This window comes from Pocillopora verrucosa, chromosome 1 (genome assembly GCF_036669915.1).
Source record: "Pocillopora verrucosa isolate sample1 chromosome 1, ASM3666991v2, whole genome shotgun sequence".
Lineage (NCBI taxonomy): Eukaryota > Metazoa > Cnidaria > Anthozoa > Scleractinia > Pocilloporidae > Pocillopora > Pocillopora verrucosa.
In genome coordinates this window covers 476,572-498,130 of record NC_089312.1, presented here as the reverse complement: position 1 = coordinate 498,130, position 21,559 = coordinate 476,572, and the positions used below count along the sequence as shown (strand labels likewise).

General features: G+C 37.6%; 2 protein-coding genes across 2 annotated transcripts; both read left to right on the top strand.

Moving 5' to 3' along the window:
- Window positions 1-6,504: 6,504 nt before the first annotated feature.
- Window positions 6,505-11,965, top strand: LOC131785435 (microfibril-associated glycoprotein 4-like). The gene is made up of 5 exons (XM_059102326.2): window positions 6,505-6,828; window positions 9,797-9,917; window positions 10,092-10,503; window positions 11,722-11,839; window positions 11,936-11,965. Exons 1-5 carry the CDS (start codon window positions 6,505-6,507, stop codon window positions 11,963-11,965), a joined length of 1,005 nt encoding a protein of 334 aa, XP_058958309.2.
- Window positions 11,966-13,761: 1,796 nt separating this feature from the next.
- On the top strand, window positions 13,762-21,078 carry LOC131785422 (microfibril-associated glycoprotein 4-like). Its single transcript, XM_066173384.1, has 4 exons — window positions 13,762-14,088; window positions 16,933-17,053; window positions 17,230-17,641; window positions 20,850-21,078. The coding sequence occupies exons 1-4, from the start codon at window positions 13,762-13,764 to the stop codon at window positions 21,076-21,078; spliced, it is 1,089 nt and encodes a 362-aa protein (XP_066029481.1).
- Window positions 21,079-21,559: the final 481 nt, after the last annotated feature.

The window sequence follows — 21,559 nt, the reverse complement described above, 5'->3', positions numbered from 1 at the left end:
AACCAGTGAGTAATTTTACTAAATGTTTTTCACCAAAATTATTTCAATGACGGAATTTCTTAAAATACGTGTTTAATTATTAGGGCTCCAGTTTAAAACCAGACTCTGTGTTCTCTGAATCAAAGTTGTAACCCACCCAATCAAAAATTCCTGGATACGCTTTGTATCTTTTAAGCCCACGAGAAGTTTGTTTACCACTAGATTTTGCTTTAATCTCGTTTATTTTCTTCTTTTACTAGCGAAAGCTGTATGTCTACATTCTTGATACAAAATTATTGTATACGCGATGTAAAATAAACTTGAAACACGAACTTGAAAGTTGAAACCTAAATTTAGTACTCGTAAATCGAGATAATTGTAAGATGAAATCTGGTAAGACTGAAAACAGATATGATATGATAATAATCCTAAAGTCTTTTACCCTTTTCGCATCTAAATAATTTGCCAAAGAGTTTGAAATGTCCTCTAACACATCATTTCTTGTCGTCTCATCATTTTCGAACAACCTGGATTTAAATCCGCTCAGAGATCTCTTCAAAGTGCTTTCTTTTGTTAACACTTTTGTTGGCACAGCGGGAGATTCCTTCGTAAATCATAGGTACCGTAAATAGTAGAGAACTTCATTGGTTTTGAAAGTGTTGTGTTCTCTCTCTTTGTTTTGGGCCGAATTAATGATCAACCAAAGAGGTTTTAAGAAAGTATCAAGCACGCTTTACTCTGCTTCTCTCTTGACATTCTTTAAAAGTGAAGTTTCCTCTGATACTGAAAAGTCATAGGAATCATGGAGTTACTGTTTAGGAAAATGTCGTTTATATTAACGTCGTTTATTTAAACCAGCACAATCATTTGCCAGTGGTGTGACAAAGCTATGTCCTTTTTAGTCTTGAAGGTATTAGCGTTCATCAGTTCAGAAACAGTTTTTGAAAAGAGTGAAAATTAGGCAACACTCTGAATTAAGCACTTGAATCAAAAGTAAAACTGAGGGGGATTACTACAGGGATACAAAACAGCTCATTAAAGACATCCACATCAGGGCCGGATCGTTAAAAACCCAATGAAGCATGCAGGCCAGGGATCAGAGTAGATTTTTATTTTGCCTTAGCAGCTCTGCAGGTTTTCTTGGGCTTATTCTATTTTGCGAAACGAAACGAAATCAGGCGAGATATAACGAAACGAAAAGAATAATGCAGACTGAAATATTTTCTAATTAGGTAAAGATAGCTTTCACAAGGATTATGGAGTAATCGTCATTTGATAAGAAGGATTTTTATTCATTTCGCAAAGTTGTAATTTCAAAAGAGTTACTATTCTGCGGAATCGACTATTTTCACTTTGCGGTGACAACGTGACCCCTTATTCATGTCACAAAAATACATCTAAACAAAACAAATTAGTATACCACCAAAGATTTTGGTCTCCTCTTATTTCTTAAACCGTACTTAGATATATTTCGCCAATAGTAATTTTAGGCGAGATACTATTTTGCGAAATGGACTACTAGTCGATTTCGCAAAATAATAACTCTTCTTAAATTACTCTGCCAATTGAAAAAACAAACCCTCTTGTTTATTAACGATTACTCCAAAATCCTCGTGAAAGTTATCTTTACCTTACTACAAAATATATCTGCATTACTCCTTTTAGTTTTTCTATATCTCGCTTGGCTTCGTCTCGTTTTTTTTTGTTTCGCAAAATAGCCTTAGTCGTAGTTCTTGATCACATTTCATCATGTTCAATTTTGCCTGGCATGATGACAACAACCCCACATAACTTCAAGATAACGAATGAATGGTTTCACAAGAAGAAATGCACAACCAAGTTGAATTTGTAACCCTGAATTAGCGTAAATGGCTTCTCACGTGCAACTTGAAGTGTCGAAAGGCTGGAGTATAGGGTATCTAGAGTTACTCAGCTCGCACTAATAATAAAGTAACATTTGATAGATTATATAGCCACAGAATTTGAGAATATCACCCTCTGCTTTTAGCAATTGTCAACAACTTTTACTTATATCTGCAAATATAAACTTTCACAAGGGATGTAATTACGTTAACGTTACGAGCCAGATGTATAAAGCAAACTGCTTGAAGAGCAAGAAAACACAAGCGAGAAATCTAGACCAATCACATAACGGCGTAAGGCAAAACTTAAGCAATTAAAGATCACTTTCGATACTCAGTTGGAAATTTAGCGGATTGTCTTGGTCGATCTAGTTTATGGAGTAGCTCACAAGATCACGCCGGCACGGGCTCTGTTTTATATAATGATGATTTAAAAGGATCTTGATATTAACAGGCAAGTCAAGAATTGAAAGAAAGCAACAAAACTTTTAAGTCTGTAAAACATGTTTCGACAGAAGCTTTTGTCATCTTCAGTTAATTCATGTACAAAGCGTTGGAAGTTGAAATATAATAAATAGAACAATGCTAATTATGATAAATAATGACAACAAGAAAAGAGGTAAAGCATGAAAGTGTGATAACTAAAAGGATAGCTTTAGATTTACATGGGGTAATTGTTGATTCAAGGATGGTTGTTCTCTTTGAATATGAATAGCCTCTTTTATCTTGAGTTGAAAACCGGTAGAGGCGTGATCTGAAACATGGAAGTTATCTGCTGAACACAAAGAGCGACAATGTGCAGAATCTTTCAGATGCTTGAAAATGTGAGAGGCACTGTCACTGACTAAGTGCTCTCTAACACCTGTGGAAAAAGTTAAAAGTTTTGTCGCTTTCTTTAGATTTAAAAGGAGGTTTAAAGGTTTTCTGTTAGAAAATACCATTGCATTTGACGTAAGAAATATTCGATTCAACACAATACAAGATATCTTGACTCAAATTTCACTCAACAAGACCGAGATATTGGTCGATTAAGTTAACGGAGATCTCTCTTCTTTTTCATGTAAGGTGTATAGTTAGTCAATCGCTTATTTGTTGTAATCAATGGTAATAAAAATGTTAAATAAATTATTCTGTCATTAAGACTCTTTTATATCTAAGATACTTGCTAGCTACTGTAATGTAAATTTCGGCTAAACTCCAGAATACCTGGCCACTTTGGTCCGCCTCACCTACATGTGTCGGGAGGCTTTGAAGATCGAGGCCTAATTCTGTTATGCGTTCAACCACGGCTCGTCTCGACTAGTTTTAGTTAACTGCGAGCAGTGGAACTTGTAATTAACTTGCGAACTTGCAACTTGAGACAGTTAACCTGTGAGACTAAACAATAGACCTTTTTACAGTTCCCGGCGCCATATTGGATTAGTAACCGCGCACACACGATAACGAGGCTGGGGTTGACCCGGCGGTTCTTTCAAACAGCTGATCTGCTGACATTTCACGATCTAATGCACTTTTCAATGCGATTTCTCCCTTCAAAATAGTTCTTTAACACAACGATATAAAAATTTCGTCGTTAGACGACATCCAGAAACTCGAAGCAAGAGATCTCAGGGAGATTTTAAATATAATTTAAAATCGACGGGCTGAATTAGAGCCGACTTAGTGTTGAAAGTTTATGCTTTGCTGACATGACACGTCCTTCCATCGAGTAGTGGAGAAAACCGAGAACTTCTTACAGATGTCCAGGACCTAGAACAAAACCAGAGCGACTTCAGATACGAAGTAACTATGGTAAGGATTTCAGCCCTTGGATGGTGAGCAATCTCCGTAATTTACCTGAGATGAATTTCAGTCAGCTTTACGATTACCCCGTTGTTTCACGAGAATATCGCCACATCGTGTTGAGAGGAACGCATTACAGGAAGTACCACAGAAGCTGTTCAGTATGGCTTAGAAAGCGAGGCAAAGGCTGCAGCCCTCTAGGTAGAGGAGATTTGTTATTGCTGCTGTTGTTGGTGTGGTACTTGTTGTTGTATCATATTCTTCAGTTAAAGTTGTTCCCATTTTGTTCACCAAGATGTCTTTTAGTTTGCCATTTGTACATTTTATCTTATGGGAAACTATACAATAGAGCCTGTAGAACCACTTCATTATAACCCTTGTTTCTATCAACCCACGAGGAAAACTGTTACTAACAGATGTCATAATATTTTCATACCCATCTGGCCCAGGACAACTTATGCTCGTGATACATTGAAAACCATTTCAGTTCGCGACTCATGGTAATTTATTAGGTTCATTGAAAGAATCAGACCAAAATATTAGACAATTTAAAAACTCACAGAAGTGACTGATTCATGTAACTTCTCCAAACACTATCCAGCAAACAGATAATGTTAATACTGAAAGTTATCAGGCAAAAATTATCTTGATCTTACATCAAATTCTCATGACTTATTTACAAGTATATGTGTAGCAACTAGAAGGGAGAATTGACAATCAGATCTTGGGTATTTAAGGGTTAAAGGAAGAGAACAGAAATGTTTCCTCTCAGCTACTGATCTCAACAATGCTAGTCCTTTACGCACACTTAAGTTTCTGTCAGTGATAAACATTCAGTGAATTAATATTCCCATTCTTAGCACTTAGAGGCTTTCTGACGCAAAGGTTTGCTATACTAGTTCTTACTGCATTGTGTTAACCAATGTTATGATATAATTTTGAGATGTAAAGAAGATACTTAAAAGATTGAGAAATATATCCAAATCAAGATATTTATTTTATCCTGTTATAGTTACCATAAGATTTGTTTGAAAGAGAATCTTTCAGACCATCGAAATGTATGAGAAATTATTTTTTGCGAGACTTCTATCAAACTTTTTATCATGAGGACAATTTTGTGAATAATAAAATTTAGTGCTATAGTTCATCTTTGTGTCGAGAACTCTTTTAGTTGGAGAAACTCACTTTTCCTTTTTTTCAATTTGAAGCATCAAATTGATTGATACATAAAGCACACAAAATATTTTTTGAGAGTTCCATGTGGCATCTATAGTGGATTACTATCCTATCATAAAAAACAAAAACAACAACTACTGAAAACTGCTTTTGTCACAATTGCTACCAAATTTGGGTCAGTTTTCTGGGTCTGTCATAATAAGTGAAAACTCTGAAGCTACAGTGTCGTGGTTATTTTGTTAAAAGCAATTACTTTCCAAGAGTTTCTCTGCTAGGAGTGTTTTAGGCAAGCCATGTAGTAAACAGGTGAGCAGCACTGAACTTCTTGACTTGCTGCCAGAATAAAAAAAACTCTACCGAACTTAAAACAATTTAGGTACCTACTAGAAAATTTTTACTTATTTTGTAACAATAGTTATCCTCATCCATAATTCACAGAGAATAAGTATAGAACGATAAATACTTAGCAAAAATACATGCCTCCGTGCATAAACTTGAAGTGAAAGCTCGTAGGCAAACCATTGGGGCCATAAAATGTATTTGAACAACCAAAAGCGGCACACTGCTTTCCTTTCTTTTTGGGAGAAAAATTAGCTTTATCGAGATTTCGGCTAGGACCATCCATTTTCCTTAAAAATCGAACAATTTTACTACTCACGTACGAATTTCACCAAAAGCTCTCACAGAGATTCAACGCGAGTCAACCCAGCCTCGTTCTCACGTGTGCGCGGTTACATTTCCAATACGGCGCTGGGAACTGTAAAAAGGTCTATTCTAACACTCAATAGGATGGAGACACCTCTATAATTAGCAATGGTTTAGTTCTTATTATTTTGTGGGTTGTATCACCATCAAACTTTACAGAAATTCTAGCAATGCGCAGCGGTAGTTATTTAAACACAGATTTCTGTAAAACTTGATTGCAATAAATTACGTTAAGATTAGATTGTCATTTTCGTGTCATTTACTCCAAATTGTACCAATCTACTTATCTCTGATTCCACTGAATCGCCTTATGATGTAATGTCTGAGAGATTTCATAGTTCTTAACCAGTGTGATTCGTTTTGAGAGTCTTCCCACCTCTTATGGAGACCTATCTTAAGACGTCATTCTGATGTACCAAAGGTTTTAGCTGGGGTTCCTGTTTGTTCGGTTACCCGCTCTTCAGATCACATCTAACTTTTAACCGTTTGTAGTGAGGAAATACCGTTAGAGCCTTTACTTATATAATTTAAACTAAATTCTGTTCAAGCTGGCAACCCATACTTTATCATGTTGCACCTTTTATAGCCTTTGTTTGTATGTCGTCGATTCACCTTTAATACTTTTCTACTTCTCCTCTGATATTCCTATCATCACTTGCAAAATTAATTATTAATCGGCAGAAACGTTTTGTAAAAGATTGCTGTTTGAATTAAGTTTTCGTTTCAAATTTTATCAACTTCACCTGCGTGCGTGTGCGTGTGTGTGGTTTCAAATAGTTCCAATATTCCCTCTATATATTTTTTTAATATATTACCACAGAATTTATTCTTAAGATTTGAATTCATTCCCTCATAAATGTTGCCCTATCATGCCAGTTAGAGCATTTAAATCAATCAATATGATGTTTTTCTACTTGCACCAAGGTTTTGTGTTAATAATTAATGAAAAAGAGCTAAAACCCTAAAGATCACTATAATTGACAACATTTCTCGCGAAAACATGTACTCAACACTCCTTATAACTTTCTTGGTGATTACTTTAACAAACGGAGAAGGTCGATTGACAACATCCCACTACAAAGCCGTTAACTTTGCCAGAGAAATAAAAGGAGGACGGCTTTATGGAAGTGTTATCAAGGAAATTGAAGTGGATTCTGAGAGTTCTTGTCGACTACATTGTGTGGAAGAAAGTTCATGTCGGTCATACAACTTTGGACCCGGTGAAAACAAGAAGATGTTTAAATGTCAACTAAGTGACTCCGATCGCTTTGCTAGCTTCAAGAATTTCACCGCAGACAACACATTTCTCTACCGAGGAGTGAAGGTAAGAAATTTTAGATATAACTTTTCTAAAATGGAGCAGGTAAGCATTATATTGCCTACAGAATAAACTCTCTAAAAGTGTATGCTGACATTAAATGTCAACTGAGCGATTGTGGTCGGTTTACTGGACTGAGCAATTTTACTGAAGACCCCCAAGTTCTTCATAGAGGCATAAAGGTAGGTAATTTATCGCAATTTGCAAGTCCTTTAACTCATTCCAAAGAGGATATTATATTTGATTTAAGGAACGACGCAGATGTTTATATGGTGCGTTTGGTAATTGTAGAGAAATACAATTCTAGAATTCCTTTAAAATTTTTTTTATCATTGTCTGATTTCGAAAGGCTACGAGTTAAAATTTAACTTTTCATTGAGCCTGTAAATTTGATGGCTCAGAAACGAGATCTTAGCCAGTTTAATTTTATCTTGAAGCACCTGTTTCGATTTGAAAATGAATGTGTTGATTCGATATTGGCGAAGAAGAGAAAACGTTACTCTACACCTTTGAGGGACATTTTGAAGTAATATTGCGTACTGATGACTGATTTATCTTCTTAATCTAATGTTTTCAAAAAATGCCATCAATGAAAAACTATGTTTTAATTGAAATGCTTGCTTCTCTTGTTATGGATAATAGCTGTAAGATAGATTTCTAGTTCTTAGTCATGCTGGCACGCATACCATGGAACTTTCTAGAACATTCCGATGGGTGACATGTTAATGAAGTAATACTACCAAAATAGTTGTGTTGTAAACTTCCGGAATGTTCTGGAATACTTTTTTATTAACAAATAGAGAAGCCTTCGCTGTGCTTTGTTCTGTTGTAAAGCACGCAGGAAGCGGCTAGGGCACGAAAGAGAAAGTGTTTCTCTCCGCTTCTTGATGGACCTCAGCATGATCGCAGTCGCTCTGACACCGGCATGATTGCTATGAATTTTAACATTTATGCCAGTTTGGCTTTATTTTTCATCATTCCTGTTTTGTTCTGTTCGGGTTTTTGAACACGAAACTATATATACTATACGAGTGTTAGCTGTGTTTGATTTTTATTACAGTACGTAAAAATATACATGGAAATATTACTCAGTTCTGATTGGTTAAGATAAATGCAGCTTTCAGGTAATTCAATGCAGAAGAGGGTTAATTCATTGCAAAGAAGTAACAAACCAGACATTCTGATTGGTCAATAATCAAAGAAACTTACAGATAGCGAATCAAATGCGAGCCTTGGATGTCGCAACATCTGGATACGCTGAAATTTGCGAGCGAAACAATGACTGGCGTTTCAAGAAGGTTTTCTTTCGCCACCACAACAACAATAGTTGGTTGACGCTTTGGAAAAAAGTGGTGTTTAGAGAAGGGAATTGCCGAGGAGATTGAAAATTACGAGGCGACCCAGCTTAACACCTTGCTCGAGCGATTCTACGCCTAAATTAAAAACAAACATGGTTAAACCTAACAGACGGCGATTCCATTTCATCGAAAGTGATTTGCAAACAGACTTGACAACTCCTTGAACTGTTTAGCCGAACTTTGAGCTTTTTTGCGCCTAAGGGTTGTGAAATATTATTGTATATTATTGTTTTGATCGTACGCAGTTGTTTTGACCGAACGTAAGGTTTGAATAAATTATTTTTGCACTCGATGTACGCGCTTTGCTTCTGCTAGGCTATCTCGTATTTTTTATGTATGTTATTAATACGTAATCGCATAATTTTTCTCGTGCGCTTTGGGATAAATAAGCACTTGTAAATTTTTTTAAAGACCACAAATTGCACTCGCCCTAAATTGTTAATTTTTAGAGGTATATGAGAACTCAGGCGTGAGGTAATAGTTGTACAAGTTGTTGTTGTTGTTGTTGTTGTTGTTGTTGTTGTCGGGAGTGACCAACTCAGTATTTAAAAAGCTATACCGATAGAGAGCTACCGTTGAAAATTGTTCATTTCAACGAACTTTGGAAACAACTGTGAGTTTGTGTCAGTCGTGAGCTAAGATATAGACTGTAGTGGGCTTAAGTAAGTATGCTAAAGATAGTAACTGTACTGCCTTTAGGAGTCGCTCCTTATTGAGAATATTACTCGTTGTTCGCTCCATGACAGCTCGACGTGATCACAACGCCCAGGTCTCTAGTACTGTTAACACTTGAAATCAGCATGTAAGTTAGTGGGGCTATGTTCTGCCTGTTTCGCAGTACCTCGTACTTGTTGTAGATTCAATTTCTTGCTGCTACCTCATCGATATCGAGTGGTTGCTCCTGTTAGTCCTTTTCTGTGTTTTCCAGTTCCTGTTATATCTTAGCGTCATCAGCGAACATCTTTAGTTGTAGTAGAGATGTTTGACGATAAGTCATCGACGCATATTAAGAGGAGAATAGGACCAAAGATTGTGTCACGGGGAACACCAGATAGCACTCGGGTCCAAAAAGAGTGGGTGTCACGCACCTCGACTCGTTGCTTCCGGCCAGTAAAGAAATTATAAAACTAAAACAGAAGGGGTCGATCAATCTCGTGGTATTTAAGCTTAAGCAGCAATCGTTCGTGGGTTACGGAATCGATGCTTTTCAAAAGGTAAAAAAAAAATGATATCTGTTGGTCTTGATGTCGCTCAGTGTTTAAAGCAAGGAAAAACCTTTAATTTTCTTATTCAGCACATTCTCTGGTGTAAATGCACAGCAAGTGCCATCCGTAACAAGCCAAGGCAGTAGATTTCAGAACAAATCGGTTACACTTGATCGCCCTTGATTATCCAAGAAGACTAGAACGTCTTATCATTTGCAAAGGCAGCACATTCCCCCTCACATATTTTAAAACCCTAAAGTGTTGGTCACTGAACTTACTGTTGGCTGCTCTGGAAGCTTATGATTCCATCTAAGAAAATAAAACAGGTGCAATTTTAAAAGTCTATCAATCAATCAATTCATAGGATACATTTATTTTTATAAAAGTAATCAGATACTTTTGTTTTAACAGAGCCATTGTGAGGTCAGCTCTTTCCTTTGTGCAGAAAACGAGATCTGTGCTTCCAACGATAAAGACAACACTGCAGAATGCAAATGTCGTTATGCTTCTGGATATACTGGAGAACCATGTGGTAAGTATCATGTCTAAGCTTTCATTACTTTGCCACTTTATATTGACCGAGTGTGTGCATGAAATATTAAGTACCCCAATTTAGATGAAGTAAAATGACTCAGTACAGCTTATCCACTCTGGTCAAATACTGAATTTGAGCTCTATTAATTATTTCTTCTTCTTAAAAAATCAGAAGCAAAAAGCTGCGCCCAACTACTTAAGGATGGTTTCACTTCTAACGGCGTGTACACAATCAATCCAGATGGTGGTAAACCAATACGAGCGTTGTGTGACATGACCAAGGACGGTGGAGGCTGGACCGTTTTTCAGAGACGTTTGGACGGCTCTGTTGACTTCTTTCGTGACTGGAAATCTTACAAAGAGGGGTTCGGAAGTTTGAGCGGCGAGTTCTGGCTCGGAAATGACAATCTTCACCGTTTGACGGATGCTAATGACTTCATGTTGAGAGTTGACTTGGAGGACTTTGAGGGGAACATCACATACGCCGAGTACAAGACATTTAAGGTGGCAGACGAGGCTGATAAGTACAGACTCACTCTCGGAGAATACGATGGCACCGCGGGAGATTCCTTCATGTATCATAGGTATCGTAAATAGTCAAGAAATACATGGGTGTTGAATGTGTTTCATTCTCTCTTTGTCTTGGGCCGAATTTTCTTAACTTAGTCTTATCTTCTCTCTTGATATTCTTTAAGTTAAAAGTGAAGTTGCCTCTGAGGTTGACAGTCATAGGAATCGTGGAGGTCATTGGGCAGAATGTTTATTGTTCTCGCGACATTTACTTGCAGTGGCGAAAAGATTATAGATCTGACACGGTTTTTTTGGAAATGAGAACAAAATTTAAGCGCTTACTGAGAACTGATTATTCTGAATCTGAAAGTGGTAATTTTTCTGAAATGTCAATTGCTGTTTTGAGCCTTTCAGGCGATGAGTCGCTAGTATTTTGAGGACCGATAAGTTGGTCGAGTTTATGGACCTTAATTTGGTACAAATGGTTAAAAAGTTTAGAGCTGGCATCCTGAATTTTTCCACAAATAGATTGTTCTAAAACAGCTGGACACATTTCGGAAAGTTTAGAGCGGCAATTTAGAATTTGTTCGTTTGTTTGGCACATTGCTCTGAATGTGATTCTCATAATATCACCTGGCGTGAAAAAGCATTGTGGGTGCACTGAATTTGGTGACGACATTGAAAAAAAGAAGATACGTGAAAATTGGAGCGAAAACCATAAGGAATAACTTTGGAATGAAGGCAACGGACAATGAAATGGATATGGCTACAATAAGAATGGCTAAACGGTATGCTAGATCTTTTCAAATAGGAGGAAAAGGAACAAGGTAACTTACGATTTCCTGGCGTAGTTCCTTCGTAAGTTTCTATAGGTAGTTGTCCCACCCAACTTATTTTCAGCTATTCAAATAAAATTATAGCACCTGTGGTCAAAACGTTACCATCTTATATTAAGAACAGCCAACACGTACTTGAAACTTTTCGTGACTTTAATTTCCTTGGCCAAAACAAACTTATTTTCTCTGAGGATATCATTATATTCTATCCTATTGTGCCTTATCATAAACTACTGTATTCTATTCTATTCTATTTTATTCTACTCTACGATATTATATTATAAATCTACCTCTTTATCTCTGTCTCTCTCGCGTCTCTTGATTCCTTCTTTAAAGCAACTTGTCAAAGTAGTTCCTTTAAGCAGAATTGGTTTTCTGAGTTTTAAGTGAAAATTTCATTCCTCATTGGCTAAACAGAAATGAGAGAAGGCAACACAAGTTATATTCTTATTACAGCCATATGCAGTTTTCCGCAAAAGATCAAGATAGTGATGTGTATGAGGTTTTTATGTTGAACCTGGCCCCGGTTGTTCGATGGGTGCAGAACACTATTCACTGGATAAATCTCTATCCGGTAGATAGCGCAAAACGTTTTTAGCGATTTATCCGTTGGACAGCGTTATCCGCCCTGTGAATAAGTAAGCCTGATCTATTTGTGGTTTATCTCCAGGGCTTGTCCATGTCACCATTATTAGATTAACCTTTAGTTTGTTCCTATTTTTATATTTGCAAATGCTCATTTCCTTGGTCGGGCGCTGATGTGGGTTTGAGTGTCGCGTTAGCAAGTTTCCCTTATGTGCTTCTAGTTACTTTCACTTATATTTCGTATTCGTATTTATACGGGGGCTTTTATCCGTGGATTTACTCATTTCATTTATTCATTTAGTGTTTGTCACCGAATTAGATTTTCAAAGAAAGTATCCAGTTGTGGATAGGCTTAAACTCACGCGCAAGTCTTACGGAAAAAAAACCTTAAATGTACAACTTTTTATATAGCGAGACAACGAAGATGGGCAGGGAGCAGACATCAAATTTAAATTTAGTTGAGTCTTCAGCGACAACTCGGGGAGGGGACGGTCTAGGGACTCCACACCTCCCCCCCCCTCCCTATAAAACCCGTGAGTAAGTTTATTCCATGTCTTTAACCAAAATTCTTTTAACGACGGGATCACATATTACCACTGCTGGACTAGAAGTATTAATTAAGAGTTCAAGTTTCATTAAACATGTGTTAAATTATTTGAGCTCCAGTTTAGACTCTGTTTTCCGAATCAATGTGTTGTAACCCACCCAATCAAAAATTCCCGGATCCGCTTTGTAAGTTTTAAGCCCACAGGACGTTTGTTTACCATTAGAGCGGGGATCAGCTCCGCCTCCCTCCTCCCCAGCCCTCCCCTGACAATGTATTCTTGATTTTGCTTTAATCTCATTTATTTTTATCTTTTACTGGAAAAAGCTGTAAGTCTACTTTCTTGATACAAAATTATTGTATAAGCAATGTTTTATAAACTTGAAATATAAACTTCAAAGTTGAAACCTAAAGTTAGCATCTATAAATCGAGATAATTCTAAGATGAAATCTGGTATGACTGAAAACAGATATGATGTGAAAATGATCCTAAAATCTTTTACCCTTTTCGCATCTTAACAAAGTGGCCAAAGAGATTGAAATGTCCTCCAACACATCATTTCTTGTCGTTTTATCATGTCCTAATAAACTAGATTTAAATCCGTCCAGAGATCTATCCATAATGCTTCTTTTGTTAATTATCATTTTGCATTACTGGCTCTCGAAATAATTAAGCTGCATAAATAAGACCCAATTACTGAGACCAACACAAAAAGACCCCGAGAAAAACGGTTAGCACTAACTTATTTTCTAAACGTTTGTTATGGAAGTCGATGTTACTGGAGGCGAAGGAACGTTTACGAGAACATTAGAGTCATAGCCTGCGAGCAGCACGCCCCAATCATTAGCGCTGCAGGTAGCGCGTTTCTCCGCCCGCGGGAAGATCTGAGACGAGTCGGGAGAGGTTTGCCAGAGGTCTGGAACCAATGGTTGGTGCAAGACCCTCTCGCCGACTCGCGTTGCTCAAGGGCTCACACTTTCCCGCGGGAACAAACGCACGTGCTGATTGGAGGCTCCTATAATGAAGACCTGATCGCAGTCAAAACACTAAAATTATATCAAAGTTGTCCCAGGGTACGTGTCTAAATTTCTGTAAAAACTTGACTCTAAAATTCAAACATACAATTGCAACTACCAAAAAAAACTTATCGGGAGCTGCCAACGCCGGTTATAGGAACGCTTTTGATTTTACACAGTGACTCAACAATAACGAGTCTTGTTTACTTTATTGATTTTAATTTCTATCCACTGAAATTTCGACAAGTTAAAGATTAATAATTAATACCGTGAAGTTGAAAACCGAAAAAATTGCGATAAACATCAAACATTGAAAGATGCCGAGGAATCTAACTGAGATATTCCGAAGTATGTATCTGCTTAAACTGCTTCTAGTGTCTCTAACGATTGCTTTTACATACGGAGACCCTCGAATGATGACACCTGTCTTCCAAGCCGTTAACTTTGCCAGAGAAATAAGAGGTCGACGCCTTAATGGAAGTGTTATTAGAGAAATACAGGTGGATTCAGAGAGTTCTTGTCGATTACATTGCGTGAAAGAAAGCTCATGTGTGTCATACAACTTTGGATCCACAATAAACAACAAGAAGTTTAAATGTCAACTAAGCGACTCCGATCGCTTTGCTAGCTTTAAGAATTTCACCGAAGACAATAAATTTCTCTACCGAGGAGTGAAGGTAAGAAACTTTATATCTAGTTTTTTTAGAATGAAGTAGATAAGCATTATATACCCTGTAGAATAAACTTTTTTAAAATGTATGCTGACGTGACTTTGAGTGGGGTTCTAAACCACTTCAAATTATAGGAAAGAACTCAAATTTCCTTACATTTAATGAAACAAAGACAGTGTAACCAACTGTGTTATTAAAACCACATATCCTTGATATTCTTGTCTCAAATTGAAAGGTGAGGGTTCGTTCGAATATCATTCTGAAAAGAATTGGAAAGAGAATGGAAAAAAATGGGACGAAAATTCTTACAAAGTTCTTAACATTTCGTCAATCTCGTAAGATCAAGTTCGATTTATCCTTTTCAGTTTTGATAAGAAGTTTCGACTTGATTCTATTAATGTGAGAGATAAACATCTGCAGCATACAAAGAATGTTTTCAATTATTTGAATTTGAAAATATATTCAATTCATGGGAAACAGTCCATATGCATGCTTTATGAGCAGGCTTATTATGACTGAAAAATATTTCATCTTTGAAGCCATTAAAATATAAAACTTCATTGTATAATCCATTTGACTTTTGCTCAAGAAAGAGATATCTTTAACAACGCCGATGTGACAAATGCGCATGATTTTTTTGAACGAAACGTTTTGACTGAAATGTTCCTTGAATTCTTCTTCTTCCTTCACTAGCCAACCTCTTTCTAACAAAAAAAATACTTATGGGGGATCTTTCAAACATAAAAAATCGTAATTAATTTAAGAGATCCTCGCAGCTAAGAACACAACCGAACTTGTGGTTGAAAGTAGGACCTGAAAAAATTCAGATCCGTACGGGATTTGAACCAAGGATCTGTGCAATACCGGAGCAGCGCTCTACCAACTGAGCTAACAAGCCAACTGGGAGCTGGTCTATATGTTGGGTCCAAATAAACCATCCAAGTGATGAATAATGATTTTAGATATATGAAATTTATATATTTGCACTGCGGTGAAGAAACGAGTTTAAGAGATCCTCGCAGCTAAGAACACCATTGAACTAGTAGTTGAAAATAGGACCTGAAAAGCTAGCTCAGTTGGTAGAGCGCTGCACCGGTATCGCAAAGGTCATGGGTTCAAATCCCGTACGGACCTGAATTTTTTCAGGTCCTATTTTCAACTACTAGTTCACTAGTGTTCTTAGCTGCAAGGATCACTTAAATTCTTTTCTTTACCGCAATGCAAATATACGAATTTCATATATCTAAAATCATAAAAAATCGTGATAAATGAAATGAAATTGAAGAAAGGTTTGCTCGGAATTCGGAAAGCCCAACCGTGTCCTACGTAACCCAACGTTATTCGCTATTTAAGTGTAAAAGTACGACGAAGGTTAGAGATTGACAGCTCTGCAAGTGCCACCTTTATAAGCGGTGACTCACACTTTCCTTGAGAGATCGGAGCTAGTCCCCGTTGTAATAACTTGAGTAGTAAGAGGGAATAAAGAAAGGGACAACAAAATAACGAGTGTTAGGAACTATTTTCCAATAATTTATAGAAAGTTGGGACGGTGACCCTCACTTTCCTCGAGAGATCAGAGCTAGTCCGCGTTGTGACAACTAGTGTAAAAGGAAAGAATTAAGAAAAAGTCAACAGAACGAGTGTTATAGTAAATTTTACACTTAACACAAGATCCCCTCTCGCTTGACAAGGACTAAAGGGATTAAATTGAAGTAATAAAAGATTGGAGGAGTCAATGAGTCAAAAATACTGTCGCAGATTGTAGGTCTTTAGTACTGTTAAAGGTTGTAAGACTTGAAATCGACGTGTAAGTTGGCAAGGATTTGTTCTGTCTGTGCGCTATTCGCCATTACTTCTAACTTGTTAAAATTGCAGCGCAGATTCCATTTTTTAGTCTATGCTGCTAGCTTATCGATATCGAGTTGTGGCTTCTGTTTTTCTTTTTCTACGTTTTCCAGTTCCTTTCATATCTAAGTGTCATCAGCGGACACTAATTTAATAGTGTTGGAAATGTTTGATGATATTTCATTGACGCATATTAAGAAGAGAATAGGAACAAGGATCGTGCCACGGAGACACCAAATAACACTTGGGTCCAGGAAGGGTAAGTGCCACGCACCATGACACGTTTTGGGCAGCCAGAGAGATTCCTACACCAAGATAGAAGACTGAGGTCTATCTATTCCATGCCATTTTGGCTAAGGCAGCAATCGTTCATGGGGTACGAAATCGAATGCTTTCGGAAGGTCTTAAAATGACATCCGTTGGTCTTGATTTGTGTCTGGGTGCCGGTCAGTCGTTAAAACAAGAAATATATTTAGTTATCTTATTCAACACATTGTCTGCTGTAAATGCACTGCGGGTGCAATCTATAACAAGCCAGAAAGTACGCAGCGAAAACATTAAGTTTGCCTGGTTGATTTAACTTTACTTCAGAAAAAATGATGTCGATATGCAGGTGCTTTTAAACAACTTGAGCCTCGCGGTCTGAAGCCGTTCTATTGATATTTTCCCCTCTCTTGCGACAGAGAAATGATCCCCAGTTTCTTTTAAGCCCACCGGTGGGCAGATTTCAGAACAATTCAATGATACTCGATCGTCCTTATCTGAGAAGAATAAAAAGTCTAACTGTTTGGAGTTATCGGATCAAAGGTAACGCATTGCCCTCAGTTATTTTAAAACCCTGACAGTTAGTCTGGTCAGGGAACTTAATGTTGGCCTCTCTGGAAGCTTATGATCTGATTCAATCTGAGAATATGAAACACATGCAATTTTAAAAGTCTATCAGTCAATCAATTCATAGGGTATCTGTATTTTAATATAAGTAATCAGGTGCTTTTGTTTTAACAGAGTGATTGTGAGGTCAGCTCTTTCCTTTGTGCCGAAAACGAGATCTGTGTTCCCAACTATAAAGAAAACACTGCAGAATGCAAATGTCGTTATGCTTCTGGATATACGGGAAAACCATGCGGTGAGTATCATGTCTAACGCTTTCACTAGTTTGCCACTTTATATTGACTGACAGCATGCGTTAAGTCTAAAATATCCCAATTTGGATCAAGTAAAATGACTCAGTACAGCTAATCTACCCTGGTCAATTAATTAATTTGAGCTCTTTTTAATTATTTCTTTTACTTCTAAAAACAGAAGCGAAATGCTGCGCTCAACTACTTAAAGATGGTTTCACTTCCAATGGCGTGTACACCATCAATCCAGATGGCAGTAAGCCAATACCAGTGTTGTGTGACATGACCACGGACGGTGGAGGTTGGACCGTTTTCCAGAGACGTATGGACGGTTCCGTTGACTTCTATCGTGACTGGAAAGCTTACAAAGAGGGGTTCGGAAGTTTGAGCGGCGAGTTCTGGCTCGGAAACGACAATCTTCACCGTTTGACGAATGCTAATGACGTCATGTTGAGAGTTGACTTGGAGGACTTTGAGGGGAATATCACATACGCCGAGTACAAGACATTTAAGGTGGCAGACGAGGCTGATAAGTACAAACTCACTCTCAGAGAATACAAAGGCACAGCGGGAGATTCCTTCATGGGTCATAGGTAACATAAATAGTTAAGAAATGCATTGGTGTTGAATGTCTCATGCACGCTTAACTCTTATATTCTCTCTTGATATTCTTTAAGAGTGAAGTTCCCTCTGAAAATGAAAGATATAGGAATTGTAGAGGTCATTGGGTAGAATGCCTATTGTTCTCGCAGTGGCGAAAATATTATAGATCTCTGATATTAGCGGCGAAGCGTAAACGGGAAGACTCTCATTGGTCGAAGATCACGCGCGCTTTCCTCCGTAACGAGAAAACAAAAATAAGTCAGTTGAATGAAAAGCGCTCGTCGATACCCTGGAGATTAAGAATGCCGATTTGAAAGATAACTTTTTGTTCTACAGTTTTGCGGCTTTCCGAACTGCCTACATGTAGGGAAAGGCCGCAAACTGCCATATGCTGCCTAGAATGATTAGGGAGATTAAACTGTCTAGCGACTGGTTTGGATGCGTCAGGGTCATTTCTTTCTACGTCGCGAAGGTGTTCTCGGAATCGGTCACCGAATCGTCTTCCTGTTTCACCAACGTATAACTTTTGCAATAAGTGCAAGTTATGCAGTTAATGACCTGCCGGAGGTGCACGTTAAGTGATCAGTGATCTTAATGGCTCCCTTAGGTCCCGTCATTTTCTCTACGTTATGAATGAAAGGACAGTTTTTGCATTGTGAGCGAGCACATTTGAAAGTTTCAGGTTGGTCTTTGGTTTCAGATGAACCTTTGACCAAAAAAAGTTGCCCATGTTTTTGTAACGTTTGAATGAAATTAGTGGAGGTTGCGAAAAGACAGTACCAGTCTCTGAATGGTTTTGGACTAATTGAAACTTTTTTAAGAATGATAGATTTGACTGCGTGGTTGTGAGGGTGAAATGTGAGAGTGAATGGAATGCAATCGGTGTTTTCCTTCTCAGCCGTTTTTAATGCTGACTGTCGATCGATTTGTTGGGCACGGTATGAAATTCTTGACGTGTGGTGGATGCGAAGATTAATATAACAAGTACCTATATCTTGCTAGTAAACACTAGTGCATAGAACGTTGCCTTCAATTGAAATTATGGTGTTTAAAATAGCCAAAGAAGTGCGGAAACTTCCCAAGTATATTTAAGAACTGGATGAAAGGAATTGACGACGATTACAAATTAAGTGAGCTCCTCTCTGGTAGAAGAGGTAGCACCGATGTAGCTATCAATGTAGCGGTCGTAAAGTTCAGGTTCAGTGGGGCCGTGGTATTGACTAAAAAAAATTGGTGTTCGATAAAACCTACGAAAAGATTGGCTTAGCTAGGTACCATAGTTGTATCCATGCCGGCTACGCCATCAGTTTGTTTGGACTAGTTGCCATCGAGTGAAAAGTAATTGAGTATAAGTACTAGTTCGGTTAGACGGAGTAGTGTTTCAGAGCTAGGTTCCTTAACAATGCGTTGATCGAAAAAATATTTGAGGGCTCCGAGACCTCCATTGTTGGGAATGACTACAAAGAGATGTAATATCCATAGTAAAAATAAGTTTGTTTTGGCTAAGGAAGTTAAAGTCACGAAAACTTCAAGTGCGTGTTGGCTGTCCTTTATGTAAGATAGTAAAGTTTTGACGTACATGCCATAATTTTATCTAAATAGCTGGAAATAAGTTCGTTCGACAACTGCAGGAAAAAACGATGGGTCGGTCGGCCTGGGTGGTAAGGTTTGTGGATTTGAGGTAAAAAGTAAATACATGAAGTTCTAGGAGTGTTGATGGTAAGATTTTTTGCAGTGGCGAGCAATTCTTGTTTAGTTAGAAGATTGTTAATAGTGTTTTTCACAAATTTTTGATTGATCGAAGTGAGATCTTTGTCAACTTGGCATAAAAAGAGGTGTCAGAAAGTTGACGCAAAGCTTCTTTTTGGTAGAGGTCGGTCAGCCGAACAAAGACTGCACAGCCTGTGTTGGCCGCTTTAATAACTATGTCTTTGAGTTTTTTAGTCTTCTTAATGTCGACCACTCTTTTGAAGAAAGGTTGGAAATTTGGTGTTACGATTATTTGAGTCTTTTAATATCGTGGCGATATTTTTTGATGAAAAAATCTAAAGATGTGAATTGGACCTCTGGGGGAGTCCATTTAGACTTTCGAATCTGAAGTGTTTCGAAAGAATCTTTGTTCGAAAAATCATCCTCTTTGTCGTGAAAAAATAGCTTTCAATTAAACGCGGCGAAGGATTTTTTAAGGTCTTGCTTGACTGAAAATTCGTCGATTTTTTTAAAAATGGGAACAAAATTTAACCTCTAACTGCGAACTGATTTTTTTTAATCCGAAATTGGTAATTTTTCTGGAATGCTAATTGCAGTTTTGAGGCTTTCAGGCGATGAGTCGCTAGTATTTTGAGGACCGATAAGTTGGTCGAGTTTTTGGGCCTTAATTTGGTGAAAATGGTTAAAAAGGTTTAGAAATGGCATCCTGAATTTTGGCACAAACAGATTGTACTAAAACAGCTGGACACATTTTGGAAAGTTCAAAGCGGCAATGTAGAATTTTTTCATTGAGTTCGTTATGTTTTTAGCACATAGCACGGATTGTAATTCTCATAATATCACCTAGCGTGAAAAAGCGTTATGGGCGCACTGAATTTGGTGACGACATTTATTAGAATGAGGAAAAGAAGATGCCTGAAAATTGGTGCGAAAACCCTTAGGAGTAACTTTGGAATGAAGGTAACGGCTAATGAAATGGATATGGCTACAATAAGAATGGCTAAACGGAATGCTAGATCTTTACTAATAGGAGGAAAAGGAACAAGGTAACTTACGATTTCCTGGCGTAGCTTCGTGATAAGCTTCTATAGGCAGTTGTCCCACCCAACTTATTTTCAGCTATTTAGATAAAATTATAATACCTATGGTCAAAACTTTACCATCTTACATTAAGGACAGCCAACACGTACTTGAAACGTTTTGTGACTTTAATTTCCTTGGCCAAAACAAACTTATTTTCACTAAGGATATCATTATATTCTATTTTATTGCGTCCTATCCTAAACTACTGTATTCTGCTCTATACTGTATCATAAATCTACCTCCTTATCTCTGTCTCTCTCGCGTTTCTTTATTCTTTCTTTAAAGCAATTTGTCAAAGTAGTTCCCTTAAGCAGAATTGGTTTTATAAGTATTAAGAGAAAATCTTTTTCCTCGATGGCTAAACAGAAATGAAAGAAGGCAACATAAGTTTTATTCTTATTCCAGCCATATGCAGTTTTCCACGAAAGATCAAGATAGTGATCCACATTCTGCAAGCTGTGCCCAACTCTACAAAGGGGCCTGGTGGTACAAAAGCTGCCATGCGTCCAATCTAAACGGATTGTATTTGAATGGCCAACATGCCTCTCATGCTGATGGAGTCAACTGGGGCACGTTGAGAGGCCATCACTACTCACTAAAACGCACCGAGATGAAAGTAAAAGCCAAGGGATAAGATGGTTTATATCGCGGGGTAACAAAACATGATTCTAAGTATGACGACATCAAAGAATCTTTTTTTTTTTATTACTTCAGTAGGATCAATCCAGCCGACTTATAGCAGTAGCAAAGTCTATCGCTAGAAGCAACCATAACATCCTCACTTATTGTCAATAAGTACCGTAGTTAGTATGAGTTCTTTATGGCGAACCTGGCCCCGGTTGTTCGAAGGGTGGAGAACGATATCAACTGGATTAATCTCTATCCGGTAGATACTAAAGTACATTTTAACGATTTATCCGTTGGATAGCGTTATCCGCCCTGTGAATAACTAAGCCTGGTCTATTCGTGGTTAATCTCAAGGGCTTGTCCAGGTCACCATTATTAGATTAACCTTTAATTTGTATTCGTATTTTTATATTTGCAAATTCTCATTTCCTTAGGCGGGCGTTTGCAAGTTTCCCTCATGTGCTTCTAATTATTTTCACTTATATTTC